Source organism: Artemia sp. Qi Xiang Cuo, chromosome 5 (assembly GCF_049724085.1).
Source record: "Artemia sp. Qi Xiang Cuo chromosome 5, ASM4972408v1, whole genome shotgun sequence".
NCBI classification, from domain to species: Eukaryota; Metazoa; Arthropoda; class Branchiopoda; order Anostraca; family Artemiidae; genus Artemia; species Artemia sp. Qi Xiang Cuo.
Genome location: NC_142798.1, coordinates 75,429,503 through 75,443,753, shown reverse-complemented (window position 1 = coordinate 75,443,753; position 14,251 = coordinate 75,429,503). Strand labels below are relative to the sequence as shown.

At 35.2% G+C, this 14,251-nt stretch overlaps 1 protein-coding gene across 1 annotated transcript in view; it reads right to left on the bottom strand.

Annotated features, from left to right (window-relative positions):
* Nucleotides 1–14,251, bottom strand: part of ft (cadherin-related tumor suppressor fat) — a 163,049-nt gene that overhangs the window by 107,956 nt on the left and 40,842 nt on the right. The window contains exon 4 of the mRNA XM_089089942.1: nt 7,590–7,823. Coding sequence (XP_088946068.1) covers nt 7,590–7,823 — 234 coding nt within the window. The remainder of the gene's footprint in view (nt 1–7,589; nt 7,824–14,251) is intronic.

Sequence of the window (14,251 nt, the reverse complement as noted above, 5' to 3'; positions counted from 1 at the left end):
TGAAGTTAAGTTAATCCTAATCGAATATCCTAAAACATGATAAAAATATAATACTTTAGTAACCAACAGATTCAACCGCTCCCAAAGAGATACACATAGCCCAAAGAGACCCACACGACCCCTATACCTTTGGGGAAATTGAGCATTGAATGGAGCTTAGTTGCCCCTTCAGTTTTTTGGTCGCTTAAACAGGGCACTAGAACTTTGTCCCAACTTCCACTCTCGATTTAGAACTTATTCACGGATATCTAAAACCGTTAACGGTTAGACTGTTGCCCTAGAGGTAACCATGCCATGCTCTACACACATACCAACAATATATTTTTGTTTTTTCCATTTTCACAATGGGTTCCCAATCGAGTTCATGTCCATCGCTTAGCATTCAGGTCTTGACAAATAAAAGCCCTGATAGTCGAACCCCAACGCTCCAATCTGAACACTGACTAGGACCCCAATTCTGAGCTAGTGAATTTCAACCATTCAGGCTGGTGGACTAAGACCCCAATTCTGAGCTAGTGAATTTCCACCGTTCAGGCTGGTGGACTAAGACCTCAATTCTGAGCTATTGAATTTCCATCGTTCAGGCTAGTGGACGAAACTTGTAGCAATTCACCTCCTGGAAAATTCCCTCCCCATGGAAAATTCTCCTTGTGGAAAATCCCCTGCAGTGAACTCAAAATTTGGTACTTACGTGTTACTCCTCGACAACACTCAAGGAATGAAGTTAAGTTAATCCTAATCGAATATCCTAAAACATGATAAAAATATAATACTTTAGTAACCAAAAGATTCAAACGCTCCCAAAGAGATACACATAGCCCAATGAGACACACACGACCCCTATAACTTTGGGGAAATTGAGCATTGAATGGAGCTTAGTTGCCCCTTCAGTTTTTTGGTCGCTTAAACAGGGCACTAAAACTTAGTCCCAACTTCCACTCTCACTTTAGAACTTATTCACGGATATCTAAAACCGTTAACGGTTAGACTGTTGCCCTAGCGGTAACCATGCCATGCTCTACACACATACCAACAATATATTTTTGTTTTTTCCATTTTCACAATGGGTTCCCAATCGAGTTCATGTCCATCGCTTAGCATTCAGGTCTTGACAAATAAAAGCCCTGATAGTCGGACCCCAACGCTCCAATCTGAACACTGACTAAGACCCCAATTCTGAGCTAGTGAATTTCAACCATTCAGGCTGGTGGGCTAAGACCCCAATTCTGAGCTAGTGAATTTCCACCGTTCAGGCTGGTGGACTAAGACCTCAATTCTGAGCTATTGAATTTCCATCGTTCAGGCTAGTGGACGAAACTTGTAGCAATTCACCTCCTGGAAAATTCCCTCCCCATGGAAAATTCTCCTTGTGAAAAATCCCCTGCAGTGAACTCAAAATTTGGTACTTACGTGTTACTCCCGACAACACTCAAGGAATGAAGTTAAGTTAATCCTGATCGAATATCCTAACACATGATAAAAATATAATACTTTAGTAACCAAAAGATTCAAACGCTCCCAAAGAGATACACATAGCCCAATGAGACACACACGACCCCTATAACTTTGGGGAAATTGAGCATTGAATGGAGCTTAGTTGCCCCTTCAGTTTTTTGGTCGCTTAAACAGGGCACTAGAACTTTTAACCCTCTCCCCGGATTCACCCCTGTCAGTAAGTGGCAAGGGGCTGGGTTGAGGAGCGTAATTTCCTATGCGACAGAGGGGACAACTGCCTCTCTCAGACCAAATTTTCACCCTAGACCTCATTTTGCCCCCTCCTCCCCCCCCCCCCCCCCACAGAAAATTATTTTCTTACAAAAATTTTTAAAAACAAAGAAAAGAAACTAGAGTATTTAACGTAAAAAAAATCTATCAAACGTTATTGTCATTGATCAAACAGTCAATTAATAAAATACTACAAAAGATGAAACGACCACAGAGTAACTTCGATAATACACGGTTTGGTATGGTAGGTATCGGAGTCCTTTGGGGGTGTGGTAGGGGATCTCACAACACTGTTCAAATAGAACTTGTGTATTATAACGACCACCGACCCCATGTAACTGAATCCCAAGCTTCTGAACTCCTCCATGCAACTGAACCCCTCGTGCTATTGAACCCCCCATGCAACTTGACCTCATTTAACTAATCCCCGTGTAACTGAATCCGTATGTAACTGAGATCTTTTCGCAAAAAAATTCGCAAATCTCGTAAACTAAAGAAGTACTTACCCAGTGCTTCATGTCTTTCTTTGGGCAGCCACTTGGATTGATGTTATTTGTTGTATCGTTTTGTAATTAAATTAATTGAATTGATTGAACTGAACTTCAGCCGCCATTTGTGTCCTTTGATGTGCATAAGTAGTAGGAAGGTCTTGTGTCTCCTCTTCCAGTCAATTCATGATTTATTTTCATTTTGACTCTCCCAGGAAAGTTTAACCCCACCCCCTCCAAAATAATTCTGGCGGATGTGCCTATTATACTTCAGTGTTATGAATCTCACCGGTTGCTTCAAATATCGACCCAATGCCAATTCTATTTTTTTTTTGCAAATCAACATTATGATTTAGTAAAACAAACTCATTTGTAGCTTACTTTAGATTAAGGTACATTGTCGCGATTTCGTGAATGTTATAAGTTTATAGTAATTCCAGACTTTCCATCTTATCAAAATATAATACTTGTGCCTGTAGGTAGGCTACCGAAAACCAAACTGTAATAATCTTTCTCCAGATTTTAGACTAACCTAGTCCATAGACTAATTACCGTTTTTTATGGAGGTAGTTATTACCAGTGGCATCAAATACGGGGGGGGGGGTAACTCCCTGCCCCTAGATTGAGAAAAATACCCTTTTTTGGTATATTCCCTTTTTGGTACTTTCAATGAGAAAAAAAAATGCCTTTCTCTTCGATTTAAAAAAATGTGTTTACCCCCCCCCCCCCTAAAAAAAAATCGTGAATTCGAACCACTTGCTATAAACTTGCCATCATACATAATGTATATTTTTATAAAACACACAGACAATGATCAGACACTTTCTATGACTATACTTTACATTAAAATTTATCGGAATGCATTAATGCTTTAATTTGAACCTCAATTTTTTCCAATTCACAAAAAAATAAATAAATTTTTAGTTTTAGAAAACTTGAAGAGAACGGTTTGTAGAAGCTTTGTAATACTTTTTTAAGAGCCATGATGCTCCTATTGGTGGAAAGACATACATGTTCTTAGGCACATACGGCCCCCAAAAATTAATTTTTATGATTCTTCTCATATGTCCTTTTGTTTTTAATATAAATCCATAATTTCTTTTTTTATTTGACCCAGAAGCTTGGTCTACTCCATTCCAAAAAAAAAAAATCCTCTTTCATGCCTGTATGAATGTTTTCTGCTTTTTTATTAAAATTAAATAGAAAAAAACAAGTGCTTGATTGCTTGCTTCCCATTTCTTCCTCCACAAGTTTTTCTCAACTGAAATCAAGAAGCAGCACTAAAACTTAAAACGAACAGAAATCATTACATATATGAATGGGGTTGCCCCCTCCCCCTCAACACCACGCTCTTTACGCTATAGTTTTTAAGTACTTTTAAAAAAGATTCTTATTGTTCTAATTAAACGACCCTTGTGTTTCAGGAGTTTTTCTTCAAGAATTGGGATTGGGACAAAATTCAAACTTTACCCCAAAAAGCTAGGTGTTGAAGAGGGGGCAACTCCCTTCATATACATAGTAGTTTATGTTCGTTTTATATTGCTAAGTTTTAATATTGCTCCTTACTTTCAGTTGAAAAACCTTGTATTTTTTTATTTAATTTCTGATCTTTTTGGGAAAATCCCCAGTGGAGAAAACCCCAGCAAAAATCCCCCCCCACCTGAAAATATACGCTTACTTCCCAATAACAAATACTATGCGTAAACAATGGGCGAATTTTATAACTTAAGAAACCTTTCCTCTGGGGCCTGGGGGGGGGGTCATGTTATATCCAAAGGCATAGTTATTGGGCCTTTCTCAAGATTTTGATCGGACGATTTTTGGGGAAAAGAGTCAGGGAGGGGGCTTAGTTGCCCTCGAATCTTTTTGTTCGCTTAAAAAGAGCCCTAGAACTATTAATTTCTGTTAAAATGAGTCCTCTTTCAATATTCTAGGACCACTGGGTCGATACAATCTCCCCTGGAAAAAAAACAAAAAAACACGCATCCGTGATCTTTCTTCTGGCAAAAATAGAAAATTTCACATTTTCGTAGATAGGAGGATAAAACCTATATAGTAAGATTTTCTGATACGCTGAATCTGATGGTGAGATTTTCATTAAGATTCTTTGACTTTTAAGGGCTGTTTCTCCTCTTTTTCAAAAACGAGGCAAATTTTCTCATTCTCTTAGCCTTTGATGGGTAACACTAAACTTAATGAAACTTATATATTTGTAATCATCATAATAAGCCAATTCTTTTGATATATCTATTGGTATTAAATTTCGTTTTTTAGAGTTTCGCTTACTATTGAGCCACGTTGCTCCTTACTTGCAGTTCGCTACCACGAATTGTTTGAAAATGTTTCCTACATCTGAAATAGAAAATGTTCCCGCATGAACGATTTACTTTTCTACTTCAAATAGTTAGTCGTAAGGAAAAAAATAATTCAATTATTGAATTACGCTTAGAAAGTTTCAAAAAAATAATTGATGAGACCAGGCACGTATAGAGAAGGGGGAGGTATCGAAACTCAGGCCTCTCCCAAAATCCTGCAAGTTTCTAAGACACTTCTTATTCAGAAAATGAAATATTTTTTTATTTTACTGGGCCCCCTCAAAAAAAAAAAAAATGCTTACGTGCCTTGATGAGACAATGTAGCAGATTTGAGAAAAGCTGAGTCATTGTACTACAAATGAAACTCTAGTGCATTGTACTAACTTTGGGCTATTTGATTCCCGACAGGTATTTAATAAAAACCTCCTACTGGCGACTTCATGGCACCATTTTTCGAGCATATTCTATTAATTATTTTCTTTTTTCTTTTTTAATTGGAAAATGGTAGCAAAAAATTTCACATTGTTTAAGAGTAAGCTTGAAGTGCCGAATCATTGTACTACGAATAAAACTATATACATTGTTGTTTTAACCTAAGGCTATTTGAAAGGTAGCCTGCCAATTTTTCCTAAACTAGATTGCATTATACCTCCCAGTCTTAGGGGAGGTATAATGGAGGTAAATATATTTTTTTTTGTTGAAAATACAAACAAAAATAGAATTACCAGAGAGGGTTAAAGTTTTACTAAATATTATTATTTTACTATTTTTAGGATAGTTGACAAATGACAGACATTTAATTAAAATCATCCTTCTTGCGACTTCTTGGCACCATATTTGAATCTTTTTTTATTAATTATCCCCTTTCTTCTTTTTTAATTGGAAAATGGGAGTTAAAAGCTCACAAGGTAATAGAGCAAGTCCGAATATGTCGACTCATCGTACTACGAAGAAAAATATAGTAAACTGTTTAGTTAACTTTAGGCTATTTGAAAGGCACTTTTTTTCCAAATTGAACTTAATCATTTATCTCATTTGTTAATTTTTATCTGGAAAAAATACCTATTACAGGGGTCAAAAGAAAATCAGGTCGTCCCCAGATGGGCAGGAAGAGGCTATAAAGAAGGGCATAAAGGTAAATGGACCTCTATAGGAGGGACACAGAGTGAGGCTCCGAATAGATTGGGACGGAGGAGGAGCATGCGTAATTGTGCTGGCCTCAGGTAGCTTGATGCTGCAGTAGGTAGTTATTAGTAGTAGCATATTTCAGGTTTTTTTTTAATCAGGAGTTTTTTTTTGGGGGGGGGGGTAAAGAACTTTAAAAAGCTCATCAAAAATTTGTTTATATTCGTTTTTGTTACATTTTTTACGAGTCGGACCAACATTTCGGGGGGAGTTTAAACCCCCTCACTCTCCCCCCCCCCTGGATACGGTCTTGGTATAGTTGCATATCGAAATTAAAGAAGTTGCTTCATCGTACTATTTAAAGACTATTTTATTGGCTTTACAGTATCTAAAAGGCAAGTTTTGTCTTTTAATTTCATTTATAACTACGAAAAATAGAAAGGGTTGGTAAGATAAGAAGGTAAGGTAAGATAAGAAGTAGTTCTGAAATAGCTAACTTGTCGTTCAGCAAATAAAACTAGTATAGACTAGTTGAGAGGAACTTTTTCTTCCAAGGCCTAGTTGGTGATTTCCCTTAAAAACTTTTTAAAATTTGTTAGTTGAAAAACCGATAAAACTAATGAGAATTAAAATATTGTTGGCTTCCAAAAGCAGACTCATTTTGTTGCAAACAAAACTATATTACCCTGCTTTACTGACTTGGCAATTTGAAAGGCACCTTTTTTTCAAAGCAAGTCTTAAAATTGTATGATTCTCCTATTTCTTTATTTTTAATTATAAAATGCAATTATTTTCTCGTTCAATTTTCTCATCAAAAAAATTAATGATTTATCCCATTTTTCTCAATTTACAATTTAAAAATTAAAGAAAAAAAATGATATGGTTAAAAATTGAACGGGACTGAAAGAGCTGACTCATTATGCTACAAACAAAATTACAGTTCATTGTTTCACTGACTTAGGGCTATTTGAAAGGCACAATTTTTCGAAGTAGTTTAGAATTTCTCTTTTTTTTATCTTTAATTAGAAAATACAAAAAAAACATGATGAAAGAGTGGGTTGATAAAACCAACTCATCGTAGAACAAAAAGAAATATAGTTTTTTATTTATTATTTTTTTTTTTTTAACTTTAAACGTGTTTGAGAGAATTTTTTCAATGGTTAGAAATTTTAGCAAGAGTTCCTTCGTAGCCCCTTCCCAGAAATGCCACGATTTGCATGATTGTTTTATAGTTTCTTTCAATACAATTAACATATTTGTGTCCACTTTTCAAATTTTCACAACCCCCCAGCTCTCCCCCCAATCCCTGTGTAATTGCCAGAATGGTCCTAATGTGCGCTTTTTCGAAAGTCATACCTATTCTTATACTAAAAAAAAACTAAACGGTACTTTCCCATTATATGGGCACCTCTAAAAAGTCAAGTTTGGTTAATGCTAATGAAATAAAACAAAATAAGATGAATATATAATAGTTTATAAACAAATTTAGGCTATATATTTGTACATTAGGGGGGGGGGTAAAGCATTGCTTATATTAAATACGTTAATATATGCAATATATTAACGTATTTAATATATGCAATGCTTTACCCCACCCCCCTAATGTGCAAATATTTAGCCCAAATTTGTTTCTAAACTATTATATATTCATCCTATTTTGTTTTATTTCATTTTCTCCCTCCCCCCTAAACCCCAAAAAACAACAGTTTAAATATAGTTCCCAGAGTGAGAAACCCCTGAATACTTGTTTATACAACATCAGTTAGCGTCAAATCTTTGCTTTTGTGGAGTGGATGCCTTGGGTTTTCGTGACTGTTTTTTAGAGGTGCCCATATAATGGGAAAGTACCAACTAAACTAGGACTTAGAATAGCCTCTAATGCTTTTGAATCTGAAGATTAAAGATCTGAGAGAAAATAGTAGTACTAAAACCTTACCTGTTCGTAGTCCAATCTTGAAGTAAGTGTAAATATGCCCGTCTGAGGGTTAAGCGAAAAAATATCATTTCCCCAATCAGACAAGACTGTATATGAAACTTGGCCGTTTATTCCTTCGTCTGCGTCGTTTGCTGTTACTATACCAACCACAGAACCTCGTGTGGCATCTTCAGGAATATCGAATGAATAAGCAACCTCTGTAAACACTGGAGCATTATCGTTGGCGTCAGAAACCTAAATGAAAAGTAGCTTTGTTGAATCCATGAATATGAGATTAAAATGAACACAATTTCACCAAATGGGGGAGATTCCCCCATTCACCAAATGGTGGAAACATAATTTCACCAACGGGGGACACCAAATGGGGAGAGGGGAGGGAGGATGATATTTCGAAAGATACCTTTTTTGTATATTCGTTGAAAATACGTTTTTGGTATTTTTATTGAAAAAAAAAATTTACCCTCCCCCAGACTTTGAAAAAATATTCCCCCCCCCCCATAATTTTCAAAAATTGACACTACTGACCAAATTATCCTGTATGTGACAGGGCTACCATTCCTCTTTGGCTACATTTTTTATTCAGTGGAAAAACTAGATTCTTTTGTTAAATAAAACGTAATCAAACAGTTGACAAACTTTTAATAGTTACTATTGACAAGGGACGCTCTTTACTTACCATTCATTACCATGAACCATTTGATGATGACCTCTTTTGCTGATCTTGGATCACGTACCTATGAACGAATTTATTGGGCGAAAAAGGGGGGGGAGACATCGTTTCGAACATTCGCCGGTGAACGTCGACATTAACCAGATTATATATATATATATATATATATATATATATATATATATATATATATATATATATATATATATATATATATATATATATATATATATATATATATATATATATATATATATATATATATATATATATATATATATATATATATATATATATATATATATATATATATATATGTATATATTTGCACATATGTAGTTCTTATAAATCATGCGACGTTTATGGTGGGAGAGGGGGTCCTAAAATTACATGACCTTGACTTAACGTTATGACGTTTCCCACCTGCGTGAAGTGAGGATTATAATTAGCAGACATGAATCAGGCATTTCTGAAAGGATTATCAAAATTATTGAAACCAACCCAACCACTGTCTATTTTGCAATTTAAAATTAAATACTCAGTAAGTGAGAATGAGATATGAATGTTTGAAATGAAGTGGAAACTTACACAAACATAAGTCTTTGAAAATTAGGAAGAATCGGGAATTTAATTTGGTACTTGTTAATTATTCAGAAAACACCCAAGAATTGAAGAACGGTTAATCCTAATAAAATATACCAAAATATGATGAAAATATAATGCTTTAAAAACAAAGTTATGGAAACTACGACAACGAATTAAGGATGGCAGCCCGCATAGAACGCATCATGGTTGCAGCGGTAGCTGCAACCTAGTAAAGAGCGAACCACAGCCCATAGTAACCAAATGTTAAAAAAAGCGTTTATTACCTTGTGAAAAAAAAGTTGCAATCTGACATTGATTCAGGAATGGCAACTATTATTTCGGTTCGTCTTAAAAGTAAAAGTTCATTGCGAAAAGAATTTCATGGTGATTTCGAAAAAAAGTATGAAACACCTTGAAAATGGCGTCTGATCAAAATGAAAAGTCTTACCATTGGAATTAGCACGGTCGAAAATCTAGTTACTCGAAATTACAGCCTCCCTCCTTTAACAACAAGGAAAATGCCTTTTGTATGGGTAGCACTGATCTGTCTCCCGTCTTTTCTTTTTTTCTAGCAAGGCTAGGTTGCGACCAGATTGTCATAGTGAGATGTGTAATAAGCGCTAGTTTTTGTAATCCTTCAAACACAGGGAAATATCACCAGTTGATTTATTTGCATTAATTTTATTGACATATGTTAGATAGGCTTCGAAGTAATAATATTTGCCGTTTTAAGTTTCGAATTCACTCTTTACTTCGGAAAAACTTATTTTTTAATAAAAACGAAAAACGATTTTTTTTAATTATATTAAATGGTACTTACTTTTTAGCTAGCACACACTCGAGAATAAGTATCGCGAATGACGCGAACATGAGCCAATAACCGGTTTTTATTGTATTTAAATCAGACAATTAGCTTTGGCTCGGTGGGAAACTACATTGTAGCTATATTTTAATTAAACATTTAGTTGATATTTTGGTTAGGTTAGGTAAGTTTAGGTTACGTAATTAATGAATGAAAGATCTTAAGCCGAACTGGCCAGCCATGACAAAAAACCAACAAAGAGAAAATCTCAGTAAAAAAAAACAACAAACGATACTGCGGCCAGTGGAGAGAAAAGACGAAAAATATAAAACAATGTGGATATTTCGCCTGTATCCAAACAAGGCGTCTCTAGCACGAAAGAAACACAAGAAGAACAAAATAAAAAACCAAGCTAAAACTAAAAACCAATAAAACCACCACCAAAAAAATATATAATTGGCCCAAACTGATCCACGTAGGGAAAAGATGCTATTATAGAGTTCTTCAGTTAGAACACCAGAGTAACTGAGGAAAAAAAACAAAAAAAACTGGAAATTACTTTAATTATTCAGTTGCGAAATAATCCTCTTGTTAGCTATTATTGAAGCAAATCGTTTTGGTCTAGCAGGTAAAATAGTCCCCTGGTGATTATTTAAAATCTTAACTCCCTTTTTGACTGTTGATTCACTAAATTGGGTCAATATTTAAACTATCTGCGTCCCTATTTATCGAAAGGGTAGCAAACATCTGTTTTTTAATTTCTATGGCTTCTCTCGCCCATTGAGTGTACCCCTTATCATTTAAAATAGCTAAGGCTTCATCAAATTTTACAAAGTGATCTGGTTGAAACCAAATATGTTCTGCTAAGGCTGAAGCAAAAGTTTCCGGAGGCTTGCTTAATTGTAGGGTTTTTTCTATTGAATTTCGATGTTCAATAAATCTTTCAACAAATTGTTGGTGAGTCCTACCAATATAGAACTTCCCAATTAAAGGTTTTAATTGGAAAAAAGGCAATTTAAAGGTTAAAAAACTTGATTGACTCCTAAGCTACAGACAAATGTAGAAGCCAATTTTAAGGTTAAAAAACTTGATTGACTCCTAAGCTACAGATAAATGTCAATAAACCAACAGAGAGAAAAATCTCAATAAAAAAAACAACAAACGAAACTGCGTCCATTGGAGAGAAAAGACGAAAAATGCAAAACAACGCGGATATTTCGCCTGTATCAAAACAAGGCGTCTTCAGCACGAAAGAAACACAAGAAAAAAAAAACAAGCTAAAACTAAAAACTAATAAAACCACCACAAAAAAAATAATAATATACAATTGGCGTAAACTAATCCACGTAGGGAAAAGATGCTATTAGAGTTACTTCAGTGAGAGCACCAGAGTAACTGAGGTAAATCCTCTTGTTGGCTATTACTGAAGCAAATCGTTTGGTCTAAAATAGTCCCCTGGTGATTATTTAAGATATTAACTCCCTCTTGACTGTTGATTGACTCTTATGAGATTATCATAAATTGAATCAATATTTAGATCACCTGTGTCCCTATTTATCGAAAGGTTAGCAAACATATGTTTTTTTTTTAATATTTATGGCTTCTTTTTCCCATTGAGTGTACCCCTTATCATTTGAAATAGCTAAGGCTTCATCAAATTTTACATAGAATTTTGATCTGGTTGAAACCAAATATGTTCTTCTAAGGTTGAAGCAAAAGTTTCCGGAGGCTTGCTTACTTGTAGGGTTTTTTCTATTGAATTTCGATGTTAAATTAATCTTTCAACAAATTATTGGTGAGTCCTACCAATATAGAACTTCCCACAAGAACACGGAATCTTATACACCCCACTTACTAAGTTTCCCCGGGTTAAATCCTTTCCAGAACTAAAGAAACTACCCATTGGTCTCAATGATTGGAAACATGTAGCGATGTTAAATTTACGCAAAATCCATGGAAGTTTGTATTTGTATTTGCTTAGTGTTTGTAAACTTACTCGTTCTCTACTGATTCAGTTTCTTATTGATACGACCCGATTTGATCAATGTTCATAGTTGATTTCTAAACTAATATGTTCATTATTTAGTTCATAGTCCTTTTTTTCCTTTCTGGTTTTTGTTGTGTTTATTTCTCTCGTTTTAGTGTTTTACAGTCTTTGCAGTTGTAGATGTGAAATACCGGGGTTCCGGTTAGTCACTAATAAATTATCTATCTATTCTACAAACAATCCCCGAAAAAAATTAATGCGGAAGGGCCTTCAAAATAATTACAGATTTTCTAAAGGGAATCTAAAACTAAGGTATTTTCTTATCTAACGGTCTTTATTTACAGGGAAAGTATCAAGTCATTAGACGTGTTAGCGAGGTATATATTTAAAACAAGCAAAATACTCTTACTTAAATACAAATCAAAACTGGTAATGCAACAAAAGGACATAGATTAACTTTGACTAACGAATTCAAAATTCATTATGCAACCTATTTATGGAATCTACATTTGTAGCATATTTCCTGGAACGAGATAAGTTCTATCGACTGGTCTCACTTCTTATTCCTTTCTTAAGATTGTAAGACGCTTCTGCTTTTTCTGAAATGTCTTATGGGCCCTAGTGCATTAGATGGGCCTTTACAAGAAAACCAGTCACGAAAAACCCGCTACAGACGGGTTAATTCAAGAGACCGGTATAGAGTAATGCAAAGCAAGGCGTAGTTTTCATTGCGTTTACGATATTTATACTGTTGTTTTTGGAGTTTAGGGGGGGGAAAGGTACCTAGATTAGGTTAGGTTACGTATTTAATATATGCTATGCTTTACCCACCCCCCACCCTAATGTGCAAATATATAGCCCCAATTTGTTTCTAAACTATTATATATTCATCTTATTTTATTTCATTAGCATTAACCAAACTTGACTTTTTACAAGGGCCCATATAATGCACCAGTACCGTCATATGTCCTACATTCTAACTCACAGAAAACTTTTGGAAAAGATCTTTGGTCCTTTATAACAGTTCGCAGGGACTATCTACTCTCTACCATTTGGTGCTACGTAGAAGCCAAATTGCGTATATTTTATTATACTTCCTTGGTTTTTCGTTGGATCAGTTTTGTTCATATTGGTTTGATTTTGTCATTTTATTCTTTTTGGCACTTCAGTTATTTTAGATTTTTCTCTTTCTTAAAAATTATTTTGATTTGAATTATCTCCGTTTTTCAACGCTAAAGGCGCCTTGTTATGATACAGGCAAAATATTCATTTGTTTTCTTTTTTTTCTCTTCTGTTGCCTTGTGTTTTTGCTTTTCTTTCTATTGACCATAGACGCGTCGGGGTTTCAGCAGTAGCTTCAGCATTTGAAAGAGCAAACTTTAACCTGTTGCAGCTGAAAGTTTAAAAACGCGTTAAAAAACATGGTACTTGTAATATACCACTACGACTCAAGAAGTGTCCAAATACTTTACCCTCCCCCCTCCTTGTGTGCAAATATGTATCCCAAATTATATATTTCCCAAATATTCTGTCACTTCTTTTTGTCTTTTCTCACGCTAAGTTGAAAGAAACTAGTTTAAGAAACCGGTTTACAGTGCGTCAATTCATGAACAACTTGAGCGGTTGGGGGTGTATCATACAAGTAAAATAAAACATCAAGGAGGCACACTTGTGCCTCTATAAAGAGGCGACCCACCACAATGTTAAGCGATTTCAGGTCCTAGAGGTTGCAGAGAGACGGCGGTAATCGCATTTTGTAGCCCAAGCTCAAACTAGGAAACTTGCAAAATTTCATCCTCCTCCGACTTTATCTTCATGGGGTAAACTGGGCCGGAAGTTTCGACCCTCCCACCACAGCCCCCCTTTAACGTTGTCCGATTTGGCTTAAATTTATAGGTTAAGCCTTCCTAGGGCCCGGGAGCTTATTCTCGAAATTTCAGCTTAATCGAATTACTCTTTCCCTATTTTCAAAAAACCAAATATAGCCACTTAAAATTCATTTCTTTTTTTTTCTTATCCACACCTACAGGCCACAGATAGAAACTGATCCGGGTGAATGAGGACTCATTCGAAGCATAATTCGACCTGTTAGGGCCTTTTGATATTTTCAGACCGAAAAAATTATCCCCCAAATTTACATTTACAAAAAACCTCGTTTTCCTATAATAGCCCATGTTAATTTTTCCCACCACAACCCCCCTTTAACGTTGTTTGATCGGGCTGAAATTTAGAGGATAAGCTTTCCTGGGGCCTGGGAGCTTATCCTCGAAATTTCAGCTCAATCTGATCACTCCTTTCCTTTTTTCCAAAAACCAAATATCAAGTTTTGTGGGAATTTGCTTGCGTCGAAAATAGAGTCCATTTACTAAAAAACAATTACAATTGTGTCTCTTTAGTCCAGCGATTGATACTCCAGACTGTCAGGCGGAAAACCCGGGTTCGATTCACCGTCAGAGCAAATTTTTTATATACTGAATTTAAACTTTAAAAAAGAAACTCAGTTTCTTTTTTTAAATTATTTGAAAAAAATTACATTTTCTAAAGAGTTAAAGAGGCTGAGTTACAAGGTCGACCCTTAAAATGTACAGGGATTAGGAGGCAAAGTTGGGGGGCTGTTA